This window comes from Zootoca vivipara, chromosome 13 (assembly GCF_965207765.1).
Source record: "Zootoca vivipara chromosome 13, rZooViv2.hap1.1, whole genome shotgun sequence".
Lineage (NCBI taxonomy): Eukaryota > Metazoa > Chordata > Lepidosauria > Squamata > Lacertidae > Zootoca > Zootoca vivipara.
Window position 1 is genome coordinate 48,710,055 of NC_142596.1, and position 24,784 is coordinate 48,734,838.

General features: G+C 45.2%; 1 protein-coding gene across 4 annotated transcripts; it reads right to left on the reverse strand.

The window, feature by feature from the left end:
• Positions 1-5,311: 5,311 nt before the first annotated feature.
• Positions 5,312-24,399, reverse strand: LOC118093050 (cytochrome P450 2W1). 4 transcript variants are annotated; one of them, XR_009558530.2, is made up of 10 exons: positions 23,256-24,399; positions 18,615-18,777; positions 15,317-15,466; positions 15,053-15,210; positions 13,460-13,636; positions 11,776-11,917; positions 10,421-10,605; positions 8,721-8,862; positions 6,998-7,229; positions 5,312-5,371 (listed from the first exon to the last, which is right to left on the reverse strand). XR_009558530.2 is itself a non-coding variant. In XM_035131780.3 (9 exons), exons 1-9 carry the CDS (start codon positions 23,454-23,456, stop codon positions 5,331-5,333), a joined length of 1,359 nt encoding a protein of 452 aa, XP_034987671.1. In that variant the 5' UTR covers positions 23,457-24,399; the 3' UTR covers positions 5,312-5,330. The 4 variants fall into 4 exon arrangements, 3 of the variants coding, with proteins under 3 accessions (XP_034987671.1, XP_060138439.1, XP_034987669.1); XM_035131780.3 differs by lacking the exon at positions 6,998-7,229; XM_060282456.2 differs by having other exon boundaries at positions 5,312-7,229.
• Positions 24,400-24,784: the final 385 nt, after the last annotated feature.

Here is a 24,784-nt window from a genome sequence, read left to right on the forward strand (position 1 = left end):
TCCTGCATCAACATGGTTTGCTCATGACTCCCCTTCTTAACACCTTGTGGTTTTGAGGGGTGGGATTCAACTTTATCCCCATTTTGACTCTTGCAGTTCCTTGCTATGTGGTTTTTCCCATTGCATTTAAAAAAAATTATTTCTCTAGATGTCTGTCTGGACTTTCCAAAATGCTTGGATGCATAGCTGCTATCCTTCCTCCTTGGATTCCTTTCTTGAGAATCAAGGCTATCTCTGCATTCCTCTCTTAAATGGTTGATAAGCTCATTAAAAGTTAAATCCTTTGTGTGATCCATTATACTTTTAAATGGAGCAAACGTAGGTCCCAATGATGCAAGCATAAACGTTACTTTAGTCACATCATCAAAGGCTCTGGGAGTAAGGGCAATTCTTTGAACAATCTCAGAAAAATTCTTAAAATGCTCTGTAAACTCTTCTCTAGAATTCATCTTCAACTTGAGTAACTTATCCAACAAGTATCTATAGGAACTCTCTGTAGATTGTGCATAAATGCGTTCAATGTCCTCTAGGATCTTAGATGCATCATCTTCAAAATTTATCATTGATAGATGCTCATTCCTCAAACTGCTCAAAATTATGTGCTTGGCTTCATCATTTTTAATACTCCAAGCTTCTATCTTAGCTAAAGCTTCTGCATCGGTTCCTGTAGGCTTTTCTTCCTTAATGGCCTGCAGAACACGCCTAGCAGCAAGATAAACTAAAACGCGCTGCTTCCACTGCACAAAATTATTGTCATCCAGCAGCATAAAACTTGGTCTTGCCTCACTATCAAAACTGGAGCTTGCCATCTTAAAACTTCAAAAATTTCCAAAATTCAAAAATCTTTCAAAAATCAAATTCAAAATCTCAAAAATATCTTCACTACCTCTGAGCTTTCTCAGTGCTGTAAACTCTGAGGGAGGGGAGGGGTAGTTAATCCCCCAAGCACACTGCAGAACAAAGAGACCATGTGCTCAACCAGGAAATCCTAACTGGAAAAATCCTACAGAGTTCAAAATCACAATCCAAATCAATCCTTCAAAAATACACAAAATACGCAACTCTGGGCCGCAATAACCCTATATGGGAATGTTCAGGAATGTGGATGAGGAGATATTGTTTAATATATCCTATCCCCGCTTGTGCTAGCAAGCACAAAACTTTAGCAGAGTAAAACATTCCCCTTTTGCAAAATACACAGCAGAAGAACGTTTGCGCAGGCTTGATTTAAGCCACTAAAATAAAGTGTATTTTCCTGGTATTTCCCCTTTTTCCCTCTTAAAAGAAAAGACACAACACAATGCTCTTAAAAGTATAAAAGATGTTTACTTACAAGCATCTCGAGGTACAGCACACTCAAGAGGTAGACTTGCTTAGTTAAAAGGTAATATATACATTGTGAAGTTCACTTATAAGAAGTGAGACTCCATCTCAACTCTCTCTCTAGGCTGGAGGCCTTGAGGGAGAGACTCACTAAGATGTGTGTAGTCCAAGAGGTCTGGTCCAAGAGAGGGAAAATGGCTGTTTCCTTCAGGATTTATCTGCCACTTCCTCAACTCATTTGCATGTGAAGGAAGAGGAAACTACGCTTAGTCATATCCTCCTCCTCAGTCCTCCAAGTGGACTATCTAGGGATTGTTGTGACTTGACTGCACTTAACCCTTTGCATCCCACAGAAAGGACACATTGCAGGTGCCTTATAGCAACCTGAGAGAAGGGAACAAAATCGCAGCGGAGAACAGCAGGACCAGCCAGTTCTGCATCTTGCCGAGTCGGGCATTTATTTGCATGTGAGGTTCCAGCAAGTCTTGCACCTTTGTGACAAAAGACGCCTCCTCCATTTGGGCTAACGAGAGGAGAGACTGGGGACTCAAGCCTGAGAGCCTGAGTTCAATGCTGGTCTTTGAGACTCATGAAGCAGGACCAAACAGAAGGTAGACTGGGATATACTGGGAGATGTCTCAGTGGCTTGCAGTAGGTCAGTGGTGGGAAGCTTCTCCCACCTGTGGACCTAATTAAGTCTGGCAGTGGAAGACAGGAGTGCCTGGCATGCTATGGTCCATGGGGTCACGAAGAGTCGGACACGACTAAACGACTAAACAACAAGGGTCCTCATTAGGACTGTGAGGCTGTTTTATCCAAAGCATGTCCACTTGGCCCACACTTGAAGTCAGAGATGGCCCCCTACTCAGTCTCATCCAAGGTTCCTGCCTCCTCAGGTCTAAGGTCTAGTGCAGGCATCCCCAAACTTCGGCCCTCCAGATGTTTTGGACTACAATTCCCATCTTCCCCGACCACTGCTCCCGTTAGCTAGGGATCATGGGAGTTGTAGGCCTAAACATCTGGAGGGCCGCCCTTTGTGGATGCCTGGTCTATTGCAATGGCAGGGCTTCCAAGTAATCCTCAGGCTGAGACGTGCGTGACTTGCAGGGCCTGTTGTAGGCAGGCATTTACATGGACACCCCTTTCCCTTAAATAATCATTAATAAAGTGTATTTTTAATATATATATATATATATATATAAAACATGGACACCCCTTTCCTCCCAGTAAACCAGGCATCCCCAAACTTCAGCCCTCCAGATGTTTTGGACTACAATTCCCATCTTCCCCGACCACTGGTCCTGTTAGCTAGGGATCATGGGAGTTGTAGGCCAAAACATCTGGAGGGCCGCAGTTTGGGGATGCCTGATCTAGTCCAACCCCCTGCAATGCAGGAATATGCAGCTCTTCCATATGGGGATTGAACCTTTCTGCAGGAAGGAAGCCTCTGATCTGGTGACACACTCATGCACAATGACTTGCATTTTGCAGAGGTATGTTCCTGCTTGCTTGCTTGCTTCTATCCATGATCTTCTCCCCTTTTTTTACCGCAAACCGTTTGGGAGAAATGAGCTTCTGTTGCATGAGCAAGTCAATAGGTGGAAGCAGAGAGTAGACAGGGAACTGGATGGCTGTAGCCTAAGGTGGGCACTAGGTGGCAGCAGAGTGAAACAAGCAGGGAAGGACCAGCTAAACAAAGAAGAGTGTGGCAGGAACATTTATAATCAGAGAGTTGTAGGGTTGGAAAGGACCAGCAAGGGTTCTTTCCCCACCCCCACCCCCAATGTTACAGATTATGGTCATGCAATAAATGACATACAATCACCACTGTGCATGCACATACATAAAGGGTATACGGTGCTTTGCACAGAAAAATTTAAATGTGTACTTAAAATTCAGCTGTTGCTCCACTTAATATCCTTGTGTGTGTTGAATTATTAAAACCATTGCATAAAACAATATTATAAAAGCCTCCTGCAGATGTGTAAGTATGTCTATAATCTCCTCTTGGAAACTTCGGATCTTATTTAGTTATGAAAATATTTGTATTCCACTACTCATTTAAGAAAATATGGAGCAGTGTACAACAATTATACACGAAAACATACAATAAAAACCGGATGAAAAGATACATTTACAAATCAGCTAACTGTTATGGAAAGATGTATTAAAAGTTGGCACAGAAGGTGCCTGCTGAATCTCTATTGGCAAGGAGTTCCACCGGACTGGACCAATGACACAAAAGGCTCAGTTTCTCTTTGTGGTCAATTGAGCCTCACCAACTTGGGGAAGGAAAAGAGATGCTTCTGCCGATGACCTCAGTGATCGAGCTGGGATGTAAGGGTTCAAGTGATCACTGAGGTAGCCTAGACTTAAGCTGTACAGAGCCTTGTAAATTAATGCAAGGACTTTGAATCTGGTTCAACAGCTGGTGCGCAGCCAGTGTGGATGCTTTAGATCAGGCACGTCCAACAGGTAGATCGAGATCTACTGGTAGATCACTGGACGTCTGTGGTTGATCACTGGTAGGCCACTGGCTCCCCCTAAAGAAGCTCAACAACTTTGACTCCCCTAAAAATAAGCTCAAATTTTTTGCCCTGCACCCCAAAGAAACGGGGCTTTCCTTCTCCCTAAAAAAAGCCCTACAACTTTGACCTGAACCCCTAAAAAATGGGCCTTTCTCCTTCCTAAAAAAAGCCCAAGAATTTTGACCTGAACCTCCAAAAAGGGGGTAGATCACTGCCAGTTTTTAACTGTGAGTAGATCACAGTCTCTTGGGAGTTGGCCACCCCTGCTTTAGATTTTCTGACGAGGCCCCACTCCTAATCCAAACTGGTACAGTGGTACCTCGCTAGACGAATGCCTCACAAGATGAAAAACTCACAAAACGAAAGCGTTTTGCGATTTCAATGGAGACTCGCAAGACGAAGTTTCCTATGGCGTGCTTCGCAAGACGATTTTTTTTCGTCCCATAGGGTGCCTCGCAAGATGAAATCCCCCCGCCTTGCGAGGCACCCTATGGGAAACCGCACTTCAGTGCGTTCCTATGGGAGCCGCTTTGCAAAACGAATCTTTCGCTATACGAAGCAATTTGCGGGATGAATTAAATTCGTCTTGCGAGGCACCACTGTATCTGTGGACCCTTAAGGCTGTGCACACACTATATATTTAAAGTACATTCAGCATTTTCCCCTCTCAAAAGGATTCTGGGAACTGCAGTTCATTGAGGATTGCTGGGAATCGTAACTCTGAGCATGGTAAACTACAGGGCCCAGGATTCTTTGAGGGGAAGAATGTGCCAGGAATGTGGTTTCCATGCATAGTGTGCACACGCAGCCCTTTTCTCAGTTTCCCCAGGCAAGGCGGAAGGTCCTTGGCATGAAGGTCTCAGGTCTAGCCCTGAGGATCACCAGTTACAAAGAGTGGTGTAGCAGCCTGAAGTGGTGGAGTACAAGTGCAGATTTAGCATCAACGGGAAATAACCCTCGGAGGTTAGGCAGAAAAGGAGGCTTAGAGCAGGAGTATGAGGGGAACAGGAGGTGGGCAGGAGGGCTCTGGGCATGAGGAACAAAGAATGGATGTCCCCTCTGCTGGTTGGAGTTCATCACTCCATAAAGGGGGGGGGAGCTGTGACCTGTAGATAACCCAAAAGAGCTGGTATGTTTCTGAAGCACCAATTCTAAGAATCCCCTCTCTGTACAGACAGGGGTTATTGTCTCAGGATAATGACTTCTGCGTGGGGAAGGAAATTTAGTAATCCCTGTGGACCCACTGTGTGGGTGAACAACTAAAGAATCAGCTATGTGCCTAGATTCAAAACGAGGGGCCTGCACACAAGAGAGCCCCCAGTAGGAAGAATATTAAACTCTCAAAAGTTAAGCAGCACTGTGAAGCATTAGGAATATAGTTTGTTTGACCCTTCTTATCCCATTTACAATGCTCTCTTCTTTCTATCGCTTTTTCAAGGAACAAACCACACACTGCTAAGCAAGTTTAGAATGCTTTACTTACATATTCATATGCCTGATACATGCGTTGTTCCATGAAGCTGCAAAGAAAAAGCACAAGCAGAACACTCTTGGATATAAAGTACAGAATCTAATTCCAAGCAGAAGGTAACTGAAACTATCAACAGAACTGTATGGAACAACCTTACATTTACAGAGCAAAATATCCTCTTGAATTACAGCGGTACCTCTACTTACGAATTTAATGCATTCCGAACGCACATTTGTAAGTCGAAAAAAATTGTAAGTCGAATCCCATAGAAATGCATTGGGAGAAAAAATTCGTAAGTAGAATCAACCCTATCTAAAAATTCGTAAGTAGAAAAAATCCTATCTAAACCACATCCAAGATGGCGGATGGACCTCCATTCGCAAGTAGAAACATTCGTAAGTCGAGTTATTCGTAAGTAGAGGTACCACTGTATATACCCAGCACATGGAACCTTACAAAAGGGCAATATGAGTGGACTCTCCGTGCCCTTACCGCAACAAAAAGACTGATCCTGATGAATTGGAAAAATGAAAATGCAGCTCCCTTCTACAATTGGATTGAAGATTTATACAAACTCTCAATATATGAACAACTTGCATATACAGTGGTACCTCGGTTTATGTACACAATTGGTTCCAGAAGTCTGTACTTAACCTGAAGCGTACTTAACCTGAAGCGAACTTTCCCATTGAAAGTAATGGAAAGTGGATTGATCCGTTCCAGACGGGTCTGCAGAGTACTCAACCTGAAGCGTACTTAACCCGAAGTATGAGTGTAATTGGTTCTGGAAGTCCGTACTTAACCTGAAGCAAACTTTCCCATTGAAAGTAATGTTAACTTGAAGCGAACTTTCCCATTGAAAGTAATGGAAAGTGGATTAATCCATTCCAAACAGGTCCGCGGAGTACTTACTGAAAGTACTCAAACCGAAGCGTACTTAAAACAAGGTAAATGCAGACTTGCCATGGAGAAATTCAATGATATTTAGAATTCATTCTTACAAATACAGTGGTACCTCGGGTTAAGAACTTAATTCGTTCCGGAGGTCCGTTTTTAACCTGAAACCGTTCTTAACCTGAGGTACCACTTTACCTAATGGGGCCTCCTGCTGCTGCTGTGCAATTTCTGTTCTCATCCTGAAGCAAAGTTCTTAACCCGAGGTACTATTTCTGGGTTAGCGGAGTCTGTAACCTGAGGTACCACTTAACCAATAGGTTAAGATCTGGTAAAGTACATTAACAACCTTATAAAGTACACAGTTTTGGGTTCCCCCTCCCCCCTTCATTTCCCCTTCTACACGGGTTCTGTTTCTCTTTTTCTTTTTCTCTCTTTTATTTACATCTCAGCACATTTAGTGCACATATAATTATGTACTTTTTGAACTTTCAATAAATATTTTGTTAAAAAAACAAGTTTAGAATGTTTTATTTACATACTCATAGGCCTGATATGTGTTATGTTCCATGCAGCTGTGAGGAAAAAGCATAATCAGAACACTCTTGGATAGAAAGTACAGAATTTAATTCCAAGCATGTGCTGTAAACTTGGGAGCAAGCTCACACCTGTCTGTCTCATTACATGGTACACACACACACACACACACGAGAGAGAGAGAGAGAGAGAGAGAGAGAGAGAGAGAGAGAGAGAGAGAGAGAGAGAGAGAGAGAACATTCACCTGGGCAAATGAGGCAAAAGACACTACCACTGGGACAAGCTGTTCTCCTTTTAGTGCACAGCACAGGTAGAGTAAGCTTGGGGCCTCAGTGTGAAGGTAACTGCGGGGGTGAGGTCCAAATCTGAAATGGTCTTTCCAGGGGGAGGACAAAACGTAAACCTTTGGAGCAACCCAACAAAGAACAAGAAGATCTCCATCTTGGCCAGGCTTTCTCCAGGACAATTCCTACGGCCTGCAACAAACCAGTGGTTTGGACTTTCAATGAAAACAGCAAATAGAAGCAAGAGTCCAACAGTTTGCAATATTATTTTTGTAAGTTCTTGGGGGAGGGGGGCAGTAGTACCCATGGGTCCCTTCCAAACTTGTGAATGTCCCCTTGCGAGTCCATGAGAGGGAACCTGGTCATTCAGTCAGCCTGGTTCCTTTGTTACTGTAGTGGTCTTAGCCAGCCAGTTAAGTGCCACCATTCACATGTCCATTCACAAGAGGTTGTTATAGAGACAAATGGGCAGAGCTTTTCCCACCTCACTTGGCTGGATAGCACTCTCACCCAAGGCCAAGGCAGGGGAGGTGCTGTGTATGGGAGAGTTGGGTGTGTGTGTGACCTGGGCTGATGCTGGAAGCCGAAGAGACAAAAGGCGCATCTTGCTCTGTGCTGAATGCAAACCTGAGTTGGGGGAATCCCCTGGAACCCTGAGGGGGAGGTAAGACCAGCTGGCGTGTTAATGATGCAAGACCCTTCATCCATTGCTCAGGTTATATATACATGTAAACATAACCATTTGTCCTAAAGACACCATAGTCTCCAGGGACTTTAGTTTCCAGGAAACGGAACCCTAGGAGACTAGGGTCATGCACAACATTATCAATTATTTGGTGAGGGCATGCCCAAGGGAGTGTCGCTGGGACCCTGGGCAATTCGCAGTGACTGGAGCACTGATAATAAGAAGGTGCCCTATGTCCTGGGGAGCCAAGAGGGCCTGTGATGTGGGAAGTGGCACAGACTCTGACACTGAGGCAGGACCCAGCAGCCTCCAGCTCCAAGCCAGTCACCCCTGGCAGGGAACCTTCAGAGGAACCACTGAAGGTTCTCCATCCCTGCCTGGCAACGCACACAGGTAGCCTTAGCAGAGTGGCAATGCGGCGCTAAGCTGCAGGTGCCCCTTTAAAGACCTTGACGCGGTCAAGAGGGGACAGAGCTCTGGGTGGACAGCCAGGCCCAGGGGAGGATATGAGTGCAGGTCAACTCAACTGCCATCATTGGACCTGAGGTTCAGCAACTCATACCAAATCAGCCGCTTGGTCTCCTAGCTAGCAGTGGTCCTGTTGGTCCTGTCTGGGGCCGCAAGAAGCTGATCTCTCCCTATGGCCTCATCTCATGCTCATAATAAAGTCAGGTCCCACACACGGCACTCCCAGGTGGTCTCACGCCTAGAACTTCCAAGAACTGACTCAGTGGGGGGAAATATCTGCCTGTTGTGTAAGAACACAAGCCCATGGGCCCATCTGGTCCAGCATCCTGTTCTCGCAGCAGCCAAGCAGTGGGAAGAAGCCTGCGATCTGGATAGGAGTGCAACAGCGCTCTGCCCGCCTACGATTCCCAGCAACAGGTAGTGCGAGACACAAGGCCTCTGACAGTGGAGGCAGAACATAGCTACACCCTTGGAAGATAGGGTGGTCTTCATCAAGCACCTTCTTTGCCTGCAGGAGGAATTTGTGTTACCTATAGTGAAGGGGAGGAAGGCGTCCTTCTTCACAAAGTTCCCCTCGGCATCCAGAAAGTGGTTGGGGTTAAACTGGGTGGGAGTTTCCCACTGGGTCTTGTCATACAACACGGAGGTGAGAGAGGGGATCACGGGTGTGCCCTGGGTGGGAGGCAAGCAGAGTTTACATTGTTAAGTGGAGGGGAAATCGGAGGGAAGGCATTCAATTGCCCACAGTTGTTTATTATTATTATTATTATTATTATTATTATTATTATTGGTGAAACTCGGAAAATTAGAATATCGTCGAAAAGTGCATTTATTTCAGTAATGCAACTTATTGTTTTTTCTTTTTCTTTTAATTTTTACAAATGCTTTCTTTTGGAAATTCCACAGTAATAAAACAAATAGTTACAATAATACAAAAATAAGCATCGCTATTACATTTCATTAATTACATTCCATTTATAATTGACCCACCTAACGACAAATAATTACAATTACTGGGACAACAAATCAAGGCTTGACATATCTTGCTTTGCATGTCATGCATCTATCTCATATATTGGTTTCACCTTTAAAGTTGCATTACTGAAATAAATGCACTTTTCGATGATATTCTAATTTTCCGAGTTTCACCTGTATTATTATTTATTTCATTTATAATCCCAAAGAGCTCAAGGCGGCATACCTGGTTCTCTCTGTTTTATACTCACAACAACCCTGCGAGGAGCTTCAGCTGAGAAATAATGACTGCCTCAAGGCCTCTTATTGATCTTCAAGGCCAAGTGAGGAAGTGAACTCCCAGGTCTTATTCTGACACTCTAACCACTACTCCACACTGCCTCTTAAGTTCTCAAGGAAGGAAAAGTCATGGCAGGAACACAGGGAAGGCCTCAGACAACTTCCTTTTGCAGCCGGCATTCAGACGTGCATTTTATTGCATTAGTTTTCTGGGTTATAATGCTAGTGCTTCTGTACCAAGTTCCAACATCCCTTTTACTCCTGCTGCATTATGGAGCTGGGCCTTTTTGACTGATATACTACCATGTTGCACTAAAGCTTAAATGTCGGGAAATTCCAGTTACTTGAGATGATAATAATAATAATAATAATAATAATAATAATAATAATAATAATAATTTATTTATACCCCGCCCATCTGGCTGGGTTTCCCCAGCCACTCTGGGTGGCTTCCAACTGAATATTAAAACAGTACAGCATTAAACATTAAAAACTTCCCTACACAGGGCCGCCTTCAGTTGTCTTCTAAAAGTAAAATAGTTACTTATTGCCTTGACATCTGCTGGGAGGGCGTTCCACAGGACGGGTGCCACTACCGAGAAGGCCCTCTGTCTGGTTCCCTGTAACCTCACTTCTCGCAATGAGGGAACCGCCAGAAGGCCCTCGGTGCTGGATCTCCAACACAAACACGCACACCTCACGATTTTCTGAGTTAATCAGGTTGCAACTGGATTTCCCCCCTGGACACCATTATCGTGGTAATTAGTGCTAAGCTTCTGCTGGACCCCACTTTACGTTGTGTGAATGATCACATGAAACGTGGAAGCTGACAAGTCGGGGAAGATCAGGAAAGAGGAACATGCTGTCTGAATGCAGCCTCGGAAGTCAGCTGTGACGCCAGACGCCCTCTTTCAGACATGAGGCACTCCCAGTCCACCTTGCCCACTTGACCGTGCCAGCAGGGCAAGCTTCCTACCTTGGGAATGAAGTAGCCGCGGAAGCAAGTGTCCACAGCAGTGCAGCGCGGGAACTGCGGCAGGATACTGGCAAACCTCTGCACCTCGTGGACTATGGCGTTGTTGAAGGGCATCTGCTTCCTGTCTTCAGAGGTGGGAAGACGTTCCAGCCCAATGACCCTTTCGATTTCCTCTCGTGCCTGCCCTGAAACGGGAGTTCTCTGACAGTTATTATAAAAAAGAAGAAGTGAAACCAAGGTAAGAACGCAACAACTTAGCGCAGGCTTTTACACTCGCATTGGCTTCTTTACCACTCATTAACATAGTTTGGAGAGGCCCCCTTGGAGCTCTTTGCAATTTCTTTTTGGTTTAATGACCCTCAACAATTCCGTATCGTCAGCAAACTTGGCCACCTCACAGATCTCCCCCTAACTCTAGATCAGGGGTTGGCAAAGTTTTTGTGGCTTGGGCTGGTTGATGGTCCCGCAGATGCCACGGTGGGCCAGAGTGTGTATGTGTGTGTGTGCGCGGCGTGCACACACGCTATTTCCGGTGCTCCTTCCGGTGCGGAGGAGGTGTGCACAGCTTCCCATTGGCTGCAGGAGCTTCCTGCAGCCAATGGGAAGCCGGCCAGCAATGCGGAAGGCGATCCCCACTCTGCTCAGCCCGCTTTAGCGTGTGAAATATACTCGGAGTCGAGAGTGAATTTCATGCTCTTTATTCAGCTCGTAGTGATCAAGGAGAAGAAGAGAAGAATGCCCTTTTCCCAAAACCATCTGCTTATATACATTATTTACACAATGGGCCTTGCGTGATTGGCTACTTCAGGGCTACACCTGTGGGCCAATCAGTTTGTGGATTGACTTTTGCCAGCAGCCTGATTGGCTTGCTCCTGCAGGCCAATCAGGTTGCGGATTCACTTCCACCTGGAGTTGGATTGGGTGGCTCCTGCGGACCAATCAGACTGCTGATTCTGGATCCTATTGTTCTGTGATTCAGCTCAGTACATAACACCGTGGCACACGGGAAACGGCCGAGCAGGCGGTAGGGGTCCATGGGCTGGTTAAACAACCCCCACATGGGCCTTAGGTTGCTGACCCCTGCTCTAGACAGTTCATGAACAAGTTAAAAACCACAGGTACCAATACTGATCCTTGGGGGACTCCACTTTCCACATCTTTGCATTTGGAGATGTGTCCATTTATTCCTACTCTTTGCTTCCTGCGATCTACTCAAATCAGGATCCACAATAGGACCTCTCCTTTTATTCATCCCTCCCAGTGCATCTTTGCCACAGTGACGAGCGTTTGGCTGGTTCATAGTAAAAATCAGAATGCAACGCTGTCAAACTTTGAAACACAAAAGCATGGCTTACGTTGAATATCAGGGTATTTCATCATCAGCAGGATGGCCCACTGCAGTGTGGTGCCTGTGGTCTCTGTCCCAGCAAGGACCAGGTCATAGACTGCTGCCACAATGTTGTCGTCATCGAACAAGTTCCTGTCTTTGCTCCTTTCCTTACAGTAAGAAGAGCAAGGTGCAAATGTTGTGGTTTATTTATATTTAAACAAAACAAAACAATACAAAGCAACAGCAAGAAATTTGTATACTGCCCTTCATCCAAAGATCCCCGGGCGGTTTTCAGCAGAAAAATATAAAATGAGAACATAATAAAACAAAAACAAACAAATAATAGACACACACCGACATATTTAAAAAGCCATAGAATGTTCATCAGTCAAATTCCTGGTTGAAGAGAAATGTTTTTGCCTGGCACCTAAATATATGTTGTAAACCGCCCAGATAGGCGGGGTATAAATTATTATTATTATTATTATTATTATTATTATTATTATTATTATTAGCCATGCGCACCACCTGCCTTAAATTTGAATCTTACTTTGCCTATGTAGCATGCTAGGTAAAGGGGCCCCTGACCATCAGATCCAGTCGTGTCCGACTCTGGGTCACTCTATAGGCCGAGGGAGCCGGCGTTTGTCCGCAGACAGCTTCCGGGTCATGTGGCCAGCATGACAAAGCTGCTTCTGGCGAACCAGAGCAGCGCACGGAAACGCCGTTTACCTTCCCGCCGGAGCAGTCCCTATTTATCTACTTGCACTTTGATGTGCTTTCGAACTGCTAGGTGGGCAGGAGCTGGGACCGTGCAACGGAAGCTTACCCTGTTGCAGGGATTAGAACCGCCAACCCTCTGATCAGCAAGCCCTAGACTCTGTGGTTTAACCCACAGCGCCACCTGTGGCATGTAGCATGTAGCATGCTGAAGAGCATTAAATATTATGGAATGAACCATGCTCCAAGCTTGAGTTTTTCATCTAGTGTGAGAGCCAGGACACAAAGCTCAGAGTGTCTAACAGGAAATACTGTTATGCGTTTGTGGGTGTTGCTATGATGTGAATGAGACAGAAAGAGGCGCCTCACTGCCAGAAGGAAACACAAACCCTGCCTAAGTGTGCCTGGAACCCCTGGAAATTTACAATGTTCAGAGATTGGGGTGATGTGCAACAATATCACAACACAGTAAAACAGCAGAACCGACGAACCACAGAATGGCAAAATCTGCTTCTCAAGGCAAGGAATGGAAAATAAGCCAAAAGGTTATCTTAGCTGGTGAATTTGCTGCTAATATGTTTCCTTGACCAACAACTGCCCTGGGATACTGAATCTTCTCAACAAGCAAATAAATAATTTCTCATTTGTCACGCTAGCCATTCTCTCGTTGGCCCACTGGCTAACCTTGGCAGGTTGTTCTGAGACTTACTCAGCATCGTGGTTGGGATTGCCCACGTCAGTCCCTTTCCCTGAATTTTGTACCACTTTCAAATTCAGCTCATGCACTGTTTAGGGACATGATTTATCCTCTGCACATAACTTTTTGGGGAATAGACATGCGCATACACACAAACACCCCACTGAGCACCAAATAAGCATTGGAAAAGTTGGCTTTATATTTAGATAGATGATATAGATAGATAGATAGATAGATAGATAGATAGATAGATAGATAGATAGATAGATAGATGATAGATAGATAGATATACCTCTGACTGTTGCTTGGTTAGCATATAGTCGTAGTAGTTTTGTAAGAGGTTCTCGTTGATACTCTGCTTGCCTGCTGCAAGGTATTCCCTCAGAATGACCTTGGTCTTTTCAATTGTGTCCAAGATCACCTTGTGGGGTTTTAAAAGGAATCCAAGGAATGGGTAGACATTATATACCTAGAGAAGAACCCAAAAAGAGAAGTAAATGAAAAGTCAAGTAAAGATTGCATGCAAGAAAGATGTGGCAGTAATTCTGTGCCAGATAATGTGCTCTTGCATAACTCCCATTTCATTCCATGGGATGCTTTTCCCTTGGATGGTGCCCTCTGAGTCATTTTGGTGGGGTTCCTGAAAGTGGCATGCTATGTGCTAGAGACTGAAATAGGGGGATCATTTGAAAGGCTATCGGAATGCCTCACTGGAATCTGGCATTTTGGAGAGATAGCTCGAGCTTAGGATCACAGATTTGCCTTCTGCCCTCCATCCTTTCTCAGTGACCCAAAGCGTGTTAGTGCCCCTTGAAGGGAGGGGTAGGGCAGGGCAAGTGGGGGGTGGGAATGGTGGGGAGAACCCACACAAACACTTTCAGATTTGCAGCTTGAAAGGTTATTGATGTGTGGAGCAACAGTGGCTTAATCCCAGCCTAAAAAGGCTTTGCTCTGTTTACATGTGGTTTTAATTTAAACATCAGCTATGCACTGTGCAACAGGATCTGCGTGGGAGGGCCGCGAAGACGTCCAGGACAAACTGACGTTTGTAGATGGGTTGGCGGGAACCAACAGGCTAGGCCTCCGCTCAGTAAGGGGAGCGGGGAGAGAGAGAGAAGTCTGGAGCCCAAAGTCATTTTGACTTCAAATGAAAAAAATTCTTTCCAGCCTGACTCAAGGACAATTCCAGTTTTCCACTTGGAGAGTAAAGCCAGCTTCGTACAGCTGCTCTGCAGGGGGCACTGTGGTCTAAACCACCAAGCTTTTTGGGCTTGCCGATCGTAAGGTTGGCACTTCGAATCCCCGTGATGAGGTGAGCTCCCGTTGCTTTCTCCCAGCTCCTGCCAACCTAGCAGTTCGAAAGCATACCAGCGCATGTAGATAAATAGGCATCACTGCAGCAGGAAGGTAAACAGCATTTCCATGCACTCTGGCACTCGTCACATTGTTCCGTGTGCCAGAAGCAGTTTATTCATGCTTGCTTTAATGCTATTTGAATTTCATTACTTTTTAATGGTTGTCTTTTAAATGCCATTAGCTTTTTGTATTTTCTCTGTGATCTTTTTATTTGGTTGTAAGCCACCTTGAGTCCCAGTCTGGGGGAAAGGCAGGATGTCAACAAATATAATAATAAAAGTTTGTATCACATCATTGCTTTGCCTGTGATGTGTTTACAAAGCACACACAGTTGTGGTTTTACTGCTACAAAATGATTAGTGTATACTTGACAAACCTGCATTCGGGATTCTAGAAAGCATCAAACCAGTTTCTAAGGCACGGTACCCTTTTCCACTGGCCATAACGGAGGCCAGCATGTGGAGTTTCTAAAACCACCAGCCAAGTCTGGAATATTTTTGCAATGGAAGATGCAGGAAGGATCGCCTACCTGCAGCTGTGGTTCTCCCAGGAGGACCACCACTTCATCAATATGTTTCATCAGAGTGAGAAAAGTCTCATTGGCATAGTCAAACCTGTCTCCAAACACTATGCCATAGGTGACGTTTGTTGGAGCTAAAGTTAATGTCTTTAGAGGAAAGGGTTCACCTTTAAAACATAAAAGAAGAAGAAAAGAATGGAGAATGAACACGGTGGCACTCGCCAGATGGCAGACATAGAAAAGGAGCAATAAAAGTGAAAAAAAAATCATCACCTTTAAAAGACTTGATCAGCTCAATCAGGAATTGCAGCTCTTCTTGAATCTTTCCTTCTATCCGTTTTTTGCCCATCCCGAGATCCCGCAAGCTCGACAAGGTGAATTGACGAGTGGCTTTCCAAAGTTCCCCATCAGCGAAAATTATACCTGAGGAATACAACCCAGAAAACACAAGGATGGAGTTTTCTTCCACAAGAAGCTGTGTGGACTGGGATCCCAACCCAGCTGCCTGGAAACGTTTTTTCCCTCTGGCTCTAGCACATATGGGGAGGGGGAAGTTGCATGTATGGCATATCCTGCAGGACCCCTGGAAGCCCCCACTTCTCAGTGAGGCTGCAGGTGCCACTGCCTAGTTGACCTTCCACACTCATCCATCCCTCAGGAGCAGGACCAAGCCTAAGCTGAACCGCAGATCAGCAGCAGCCCCAACACACACCTAGCAGCAGTGCTGGCTGGTGCCCAATGTGACTAGTAGCGTGGAAGACAGCAGGGGTGGTTTTAAGGTAGAGTAACTGTTACAGCAGGGACCCAGGTGGCGCTGTGGGTTAAACCACAGAGTCTAGGGCTTGCTGATCAGAAGGTCGGCGGTTCGAATCCCTGTGACGGGGTGAGCTCCCGTTGCTACGGTCCCAGCTCCTGCCCACCTAGCAGTTCGAAAGCACATCAAAGTGCAAGTAGATAAATAGGAACCGCTCCGGCGGGAAGGTAAAACGGTGTTTTCGTGCGCTGCTCTGGTTCGCCAGAAGCGGCTTTGTCATGCTGGCCACATGACCCGGAAGCTGTCTGTGGACAAACGCCGGCTCCCTCGGCCTATAGAGCGAGATGAGCGCCGCAACCCCAGAGTTGGACACAACTGGACCTGATGGTCAGGGGCCCCTTTACCTTTACCTAACTGTTACAGCACAACAACAATGCTATAGAACAGAGTGCAAGAGGCAAGAGGCAGGGGCCACTGAATTTTAGCGTCGCACAGGGCGCCGCTGAAATGTGAGAGCCCAAAGTCTGACATGGAAGGCAGGGGGGCTAACAGTAGGTGGCACCAGAGCAGATGACTGGCAGAGCCAACTAATTCGAGTTTTGCCCCCATCTTCCTCCCTGCTGAGTTCTGTAAGGGCAACACTGAGACTGAAGAGGAGGAGGAGAAAGATGACAGACAGGCAGTGACACCTCCTGGACTGGATGTAAGTGGAGGCTGGCTGAGGTTGGCAGGGCAGTGCCCCATCTTCCCAAATGGACCAGCCTCCACTGCCCAAAGCCTTTTGTTGGTGATAAAATACTCAGGAGCAGGAAGCAGTAACTGAGGCATGCTCTTCATCAAGACCCACCAAGGCACCAGAAAGGGGCACAGAAGCAGTAAGAGTGATGCACTGCCTCCTTCTGCTCTGCGGTAGCCTTTGCCATTATGGTAGTCTTTTAGAGGTTTTGGACTACATCTCCCATCAGCCCGAGCCACTACACTTACAAGCAAGCCAGGAAGGTATGCTGCTGGGTAAGGAGGAAAATTAGATCTCCGTATGCAAGGTTGAACCAGAAACATCCTTTTTGATAGGTTAGAGGGGAGTTGTTGATTTTAAGGGAAAAAATGTATTGTTTGAGGGTATTAACAAATGAAAGACACAAAGCAGAATTTTCGGGGGAGTTATCCAATCCAAGTAATATATAAATTAATTCTGTGGGGGCTTAAGTGACCAGAACATGAAGACCTAAGCAAGGTCCTGCTGGATGAGATTGAGGAATCCATCTAGTCCGGCAAGCGGCTTTCTAGAGGGCCCCATCAGATGCCCAAGGGAACAAGCATGCAAGTGTGTGTGTGTATAAATATACACACATGCACACAGTCCCACAGCTCTTTCACACATAAACACATGCAAGGCACCTCCCTTGCTCTCTCACACCCACTCATGTGCACATCTGGGAAAGCAAGTGAGTTAATCGGCAAGGGAGAAGACCCTCTTGCTCCCCACTCCCCGCCCCAATCTCCATTTGGCTTCTTCTTCCTTCACCCCACCCCTGCAAACGCTCGCAAAGTAGAACATGTCTGGAGAGAAAATTCCACATGTGAGGCATTGCTGCAGAGAAGACCTTCTCCTAAGTAGACAGCTACCTCACAGTGGAAAGCACAGATGCATGGAGCAGGGCTTCGGCAAAGGATCTGAAAAATCAGGCAGTTTTTGGTAGTTCTTCAGATTATTATTATTATTATTATTATTATTATTATCATTATCATTATTATCATTTATTCCCCGCCCACCTGGCTGAGTTCCCCCCGCCACTCTGGGCGGCTTCCAACAAATACCAAAATACATTAAAATATCACAGATTAAAAACTTCCCTAAACAGGGCTGCCTTTATGTTTTCTAAATGTCAGGTAGTTGTTTATCTCCTTGACCTCTGATGGAAGGGCGTTCCACAGGGCGGGCGCCACTACCGAGAAGGCCCTCTGCCTGGTTCCCTGTAGCTTTGCTTCTTGCAGTGAGGGAACCGCCAGAAGGCCCTCAGCACTGGACCTTAGTGTCCGGGCTAAACGATGGGGGAGGAGACGCTCCTTCAGGTATACTGGACCGAGGCCGTTTAGGGCTTTAAAGGTCAGCACCAACACTTTGAATTATGCTCGGAAACGTACTGGGAGCCAATGTAGGTCTCTTAGGACCGGTGTTATGTGGTCTCGGCGGCCGCTCCCAGTCACCAGTCTAGCTGCCGCATTCTGCATTAATTGCAGTTTCCGGGTCACCTTCAAAGGTAGCCCCACGTAGAGCGCATTGCAGTAGTCCAAGCAGTGCAGTAGTCCAAGCAGGAGATAACTAGAGCATGCACCACTCTAGTGAGACAGTCTGCGGGCAGGTAGGGTCTCAGCCTGCGTACCAGATGGAGCTGGTAGACAGCCGCCCTGGACACAGAATTAACCTGTGCCTCCAAAATGACTCCCAGGCTGCGCATCTGGTCCTTCAAGGGACCAGGGAGTCCCCCACACCCACCCGTCCCCTGTCTCCCAAAAACAGTACTTCTGTCTTGTCAGGATTCATGGGACATGAGCCGTATACATACCATACATTCAAAGCACATTTCCACCACCCCTAAAGAATCCTGGGAAATGTAGCTTTTTAAGGGTGCTGGGAATTGCAGCTCTGTGAGGGCCAACTCTGTGATACAACTAGTTAAAAGGAACAGACACAATTTCTCACCTTTAACAGCACCCAAATTCTAGTGCTTCTCCCTGCCTTCCTTCAGCTGCCCTTCTGCAGCCCCGTTTAGGAACAATATGCATCAGAGAATATTATTTCCATGTTGCTCTTACCATGTCCATTCTGCATCTGCTGGAATACTGGGAGTTGAATCCTGTTTATGAATTCATTGCCTTTGCTCGTAAGCGCCTCTTTCACGGCCTCGTAGCCAGTCAGCACCAAAAACTTATGGAAACCTAAATGGACCGTGAAGACGGGACCATATTTTTCTGAAAGCTGGAAGAGAAGATGAGCTTGCTGTTGCGTTTGTCTTGATTATAATTTAAGTAATGATTTATTGCAATTGTTGAGAGTGAATTTCTGTTTGTTGATGTTTCAAGAGTTAATTCTATAGCATGCTTTTACACTCTAATAGATCGTTGCATATTACTTTCTTTTATATAACATTTTTTATTTTAAGTCATCAGGAAGAACTTTCTTACAGTAAGAGCAGTTCAACAGTGGGACAGACTCCCTTGGGAGGGAGCTGCAAATACTTGGGAAACGTTTTTAATCATTTTGATGCAATTTTACACACATTTTACTTACTAAGGGAAACTAAATTATTTTAATTTAACCAAAATATATTTTGAATTCCCAAGACATGTTACAATTTTTCAGCACCCCTCATTTTTGGAATTTGAAAGCTGAAAAATTCAACATGCAGTGCTGCAGACTGCCACAGGAGGAAGCAAGAGCTAAGCTCTTCAACTTTTCCAAGTGTTGAAAAGCATTCTGTTGTGCAACAGACAGTTCTGCAAATGTGTGACCTTTGGGGAATGGCAGTAGTGGGGTTGCAATAGTCAATTCCTGCCCCCCCCCGCCCTTCCACCATTCCAGGAGGAGGATCCACTGCCTTGTCAGAGCATGAGAAAATCGATATGGCAAGATGAATGACTTGGAGAAGCTGGAAGCAGAAACAGGCTTCACTTCCTGTGAAGATGAAATAAAGTTTATATCCTTTCATAATCATTCTTTGGTGCCACTTGGGGGAGGGGGGGGAGAGAAAGAAGCCCAAGCAAATATAAAACACCAAACTTAAATGCCACTGTTATAAGAACTTAAGGTCTCAAATATATAACTTAAATGTTCATAAATTTACAAGGCAAACATATAAGCATGTGAACCATGCGTCTGAAATAGTTCAGGAAATCCTGAAACCATTTTGACTCCCCCAAACTGACCTCAAATGTTTCTCTGCAAGGAGGAAGTAAATGGAAAAGCCTCTCTTGGGGGAGGGGGGGGAGAGAAAGAAGCCCAAGCAAATATAAAACACCAAACTTAAATGCCACTGTTATAAGAACTTAAGGTCTCAAATATATAACTTAAATGTTCATAAATTTACAAGGCAAACATATAAGCATGTGAACCATGCGTCTGAAATAGTTCAGGAAATCCTGAAACCATTTTGACTCCCCCAAACTGACCTCAAATGTTTCTCTGCAAGGAGGAAGTAAATGGAAAGGCCTCTCTATTGTCTTTTGCTTACCTGTCTTTAGGACACCTTTGTGTATGAAGAGGGTGAGTCTGTGACCTGGATTCAGGAATTAAAGTATTTGCCATCACAAAAGAATGGCCAGGCTGCCCAAGTAATCCCTGGCCATTGTCAGGTATCCTGGCAGACAGGATTTCTGCTGTAGACCGCCTCCTTCTGTGACGTATGTATGATGTTTGGGGGGGTGGTCTTGAGCTACAAGGTGGGCAATTTCAAAAGTCTATATAAGGGCTGGCACACCATTGTTCTGGGTCCCTCCTGCCTCCTGCATGTGGTGAGTGGGAACCCTGTTGCAGCAGTTTAATAAAGATCAGGCTTACTAGCTGCTTTGCTTCTCAATATTCTCTGGTTGGCCTGTTATTTTCTCCTACTGATAGGGAACCCACTTAAGGACTCTATACGGGCTCTTGGATACCCTATAAGGGAAAAGGACACCACACAACTGTTGAAGTTTACAACGAGGCAGGGCATGGTGATGGTTTGCTTTCCATCTTCCATCTCTTTTTATGTCTAGCCAAAGCACAGCAACGCTACAAGAGTGGTGGTGGTGGTGGAAATTCAGAGAAGGGGGGAACTCTGAGAATTGTAGTTCTGTGAGGGGAAGAGGGGTGTGAAGGAGCAACGGCAGGGCTCAACTGGAAAAGTAGGGTCAAAAGAAGCTACATTCACAATGTACATTTAAAGCACTATGATACCACTTTAAAAAATCATGGTTCCCCTTCCCCCAAAGAATTATGGGAGCTGAGAGTTGGGAGGAGACCCCCTATTCCCCTATTCACAGGACTATAATTTCCAGAGTTCCCTGGGAAGAGGAATTGATTGTTGAACCACTCTGGGAAGTTTGATCTTTCAAATTTCAGCAGCGCCCTGTGCAAGGCCAAAAATTGGAACCCCTCTGCCTCTCACCCTCCATTCGGCTAAATCCACTACATCATAGTTTCAACACCCTGTGGCGCCCGCTAGGCTCAATGCCCGGTCCAGCGGAACTGTTCATGCAGTCCTAAATCTGCCTCTGGCTTTGTACATGCTAGACCTTTAAAACCACATTCAAAGCACATCCTTTCCTTCAAATAATTCTGGGCACTATACTGTAGTTTGCTAAGAGTTGCTGGGAATTGGAACTCTGCGAGGGGTAAACTAAAGTGCCCAAAAAATGTTTGGGGGAGAAAGAATCTGCTTCCAATCTGCTTTAAGATGTTCCCACCACAAACAGTGGTGTGGCCCAAACTGAAACTGTTCCTACTTTTGTTTTTGTTTTTAAAACTTCAGTTTGTGCTGGAGACTCCAATACTTTTTAAGTAGTTCCATTGAATCATATAGGTGAAATAAGAGGGCTGTTTATGTATACAACAGATCTTCTCCTATTTCCCCCCTTTTTTCAAACAATACCTTATGTGCTCAAGTGCTCATTCTCTGTTAATTAGAACCTCATGAAATTTCAAAACAGCAAAAGAAAATAGTCCGCCAGGTTAAAAGGGGCAGGAGAGTTCCTTCAACCCTTAAAAAAAAAAAAAAACCCACAGCTGTGCTGATTGCCTGTTTGTTTCCAGGAAATTTTAGGAGCTGGAAATGCACCTTATTTATCTTCTGGATAATAAGTAATTGATAAACAATGTGATTTTTCTGTGTGCATAATGTGATTTATTGTGTATGCAAAATTCAATGGGTCATTAAAAGCTCAGTGGTTTCTGCTCCCCCCACCCCACCCCCACAATGAACAAGAAGAGATCAGAGATAGCCCGACTGCTGTTGGAAACCTTGAGGCTGGATTACTGCAATGCGCCCTATGTATGGGTGTCCTTGGAGTTTGTTTGGAAGCTCCAATAGGTGCAGAATCATTGTTTTGAACAACTTTTTACTGGGTTTCAAGAACAAAGCTCATAGGAATAATAAATGACACAAATAAATATACCAAATCTCCTCATGTCATTTGTGCATCACAAATATAGCATAATAAATTTGCAGTAGTATCTACACCGTATGTTTCATTATTAGTGGGCATATGACTCCATTATTAAAGCTTCTGCACGGACTGGCCATCTGCTACTAAGCACAGGTTCAAGGTCCTTGCATCAAAGCCCTGGGCAACTTGGGTCTAAAGTACCTTTGGGTCCGCCTGGACCCTTTTATCTCAGCATGATCACAGAGATCACATCTGCAAGAGCGTCTCTTTTCATTCCCCGAGTTTGTGAGGCTCACTTGACAACAACATGAAACTGAGCCATCAGCCCAGTCCTGTGGAACTCTCTACCAATAGAGATTCAGAAGGCACCTTCTGTTTCAACCGCCTGCTGAAAACATATGCAGGCAATGATGAAGATACCTTTCCGCCATAGTCAGCTGATTTCTAATTTCTAATTTTAAGTTTTTAAATATGGTTTCTATTGTACGGTTTTATTGTTCCAATTGTGAATTGCCCTGGTATCATTTATATTTTTTCATTTATATTTTATTTTTTAAGAAGAGCAGTGTATGAGTATTTTCAGTCAAATAAACCAGTGCAAAAGTGGGGATTATCTACCCTGCCCCACCGCTACAGAAAAGGCCTCACTGGTGGCGGCAGAGACACAAGTACCCACCCTCCCTGGCCACTTTAGATCCTTGTGACCTCTCCAAAAACTGCACTCTCAGCTGTCAAGAGGGCCAAGGTGTCAGCAAGGGGAGTGGGGACAATCTCACTGGACGACTCATCATATGCTGATCACAGGATGGATGAAGCTGAGAAATACCCCAGAAAACTTCATTGATTTGCTTCTGCTCTGTAAATCAGGTGCTGCTGCAGGCAGTCATGCCCCAGGTTCTCTTCATGCAAATGCCAAAATTGGTAGGTGGTTTTTGAGGTGGGGGAGGCCTGGAGGTGGCCCTCTAATCATAGCTGCCAAGTTTTCCCTTTTCTCATGAGGAAGCCTATTCAGCATAAGGGAATTTCCCTTAAAAAAAGGGATAACTTGGCAGCTATGCCTCTAATTCTGACCCCTGATTTTCTGCCCCTGGTATGTAGGACTACAGCCTTGGCCCTTGAATATTATTTAAGGAGTTTAACATTTTCAGCATCATAATCGCAAGTGATCTCCTCTGAAAATCACGCTGCGAAATGATACTCGGGGATTTACGGAAAGCTAAACTCTACGTTGGCTGCACTGAAATGGGAAGGCTTAAAAACAGAACCAGCGCCTCCCTCCCTCCCACCCACCCACCACAAGCTGCCACCACAACTTACCTTCATATATGATAAATCTTGTCTTCTGATATCTATCAAATGCAAATTGCCAATGACTGGGAGTGGACGAGGACCTGGAGGAAGGGGCAGCGGTGATTTCCCATGGCTGCTGTTCAGAAACCAGAATGTTGTTAGGGAAATCAGTGCAAGCAGCAAGAAAACTGAGATTGGGTCAAGGAGGACTAATGTCCACAGAGCCATGTTGATCCTGACTCAGAAGGAAGAAAGGGAGAGCAAGAATTGATGGAGCAACACTCAAATACTGCTCATCTGCTCAGCATTTTGTTTTGCATATCTAAGATCTGCACTCCACCTCTTTTCCAGCTGAAAGCCAAACATTATGTGGCAATACTGATTAAGGCCTTATTATGTCACCCATGTGGATTTCACCTGGTGCCATTTAGAGCAGGGGTCACCAAACTAAGGCCCGGGAGCCAGATGTGGCCCAATCGCCTTCTAAATCTGGCCCACAGACGGTCTGGGAATCAGCATGGTTTTACATGAGTAGAATGTGTCCCTTTATTTAAAATACATCTCTGGGTTATTTGTGGGACATAGGAATTCGTTCATATATTTTTTTCAAAATATAGTTCGGCCCCCCACAAGGTCTGAGGGACAGTGGACCGGCCCCCTGCTGAAAAAGTTTTCTGACCCCTGATTTAGAGCTTCCAAGATTTTGACTTTTCCAATGCATTCTTGCCCCAGGTAGTGTGGTTGCTGACCTTGAGCCAGACATCTTGGAGAGTGAAGTCAAATGGGCCTTAGAAAGCACTGCTAATAACAAGGCCAGTGGAAGTGATGATATTCGAGCTGAACTATTTAAAATTTTAAAAGATGATGCTGTTAAGGTGCTACACTCAATATGCCAGCAAGTTTGGAAAATTCAGCAGTGGCCAGAGGATTGGAGAAGATCAGTCTACATCCCAATCCCAAATAAGGGCAGTGCCAAAGAATGCTCCAACTACCGCACAATTGTGCTCATTTCACATGCTAGCAAGGTTATGCTTAAAATTCTACAAGGCAGGCTTAAACAGTATGTGGACCGAGAACTCCCAGAAGTGCAAGCTGGATTTCGAAGGGGCAGAGGAACCAGAGACCAAATTGCAAACGTGCGCTGGATTGTGGAGAAAGCTAGAGAGTTCCAGAAAAACATCTACTTCTGCTTTATTGACTACGCAAAAGCATTTGACTGTGTCAACCACAGCAAACTATGGCAAGTTCTTAAAGAAATGGGAGTGCCTGATCACCTCATCTGTCTCCTGAGAAACCTCTATGTGAGACAAGAAGCTACAGTTAGAACTGGACATGGAATAACTGAGGTTCAAAATTGGGAAAGGAGTACGACAAGGCTGTATATTGTCTCCCTGCTTATTTAACTTATATGCAGAATTCATCATGCGAAAGGCTGGACTAGATGAATCCCAAGCCGGAATTAAGATTGCCGGAAGAAATATCATCAATCTCAGATATGCTGATGACACGACCTTGATGGCAGAAAGTGAGGAGGAATTAAAGAACCTTTTAATGAG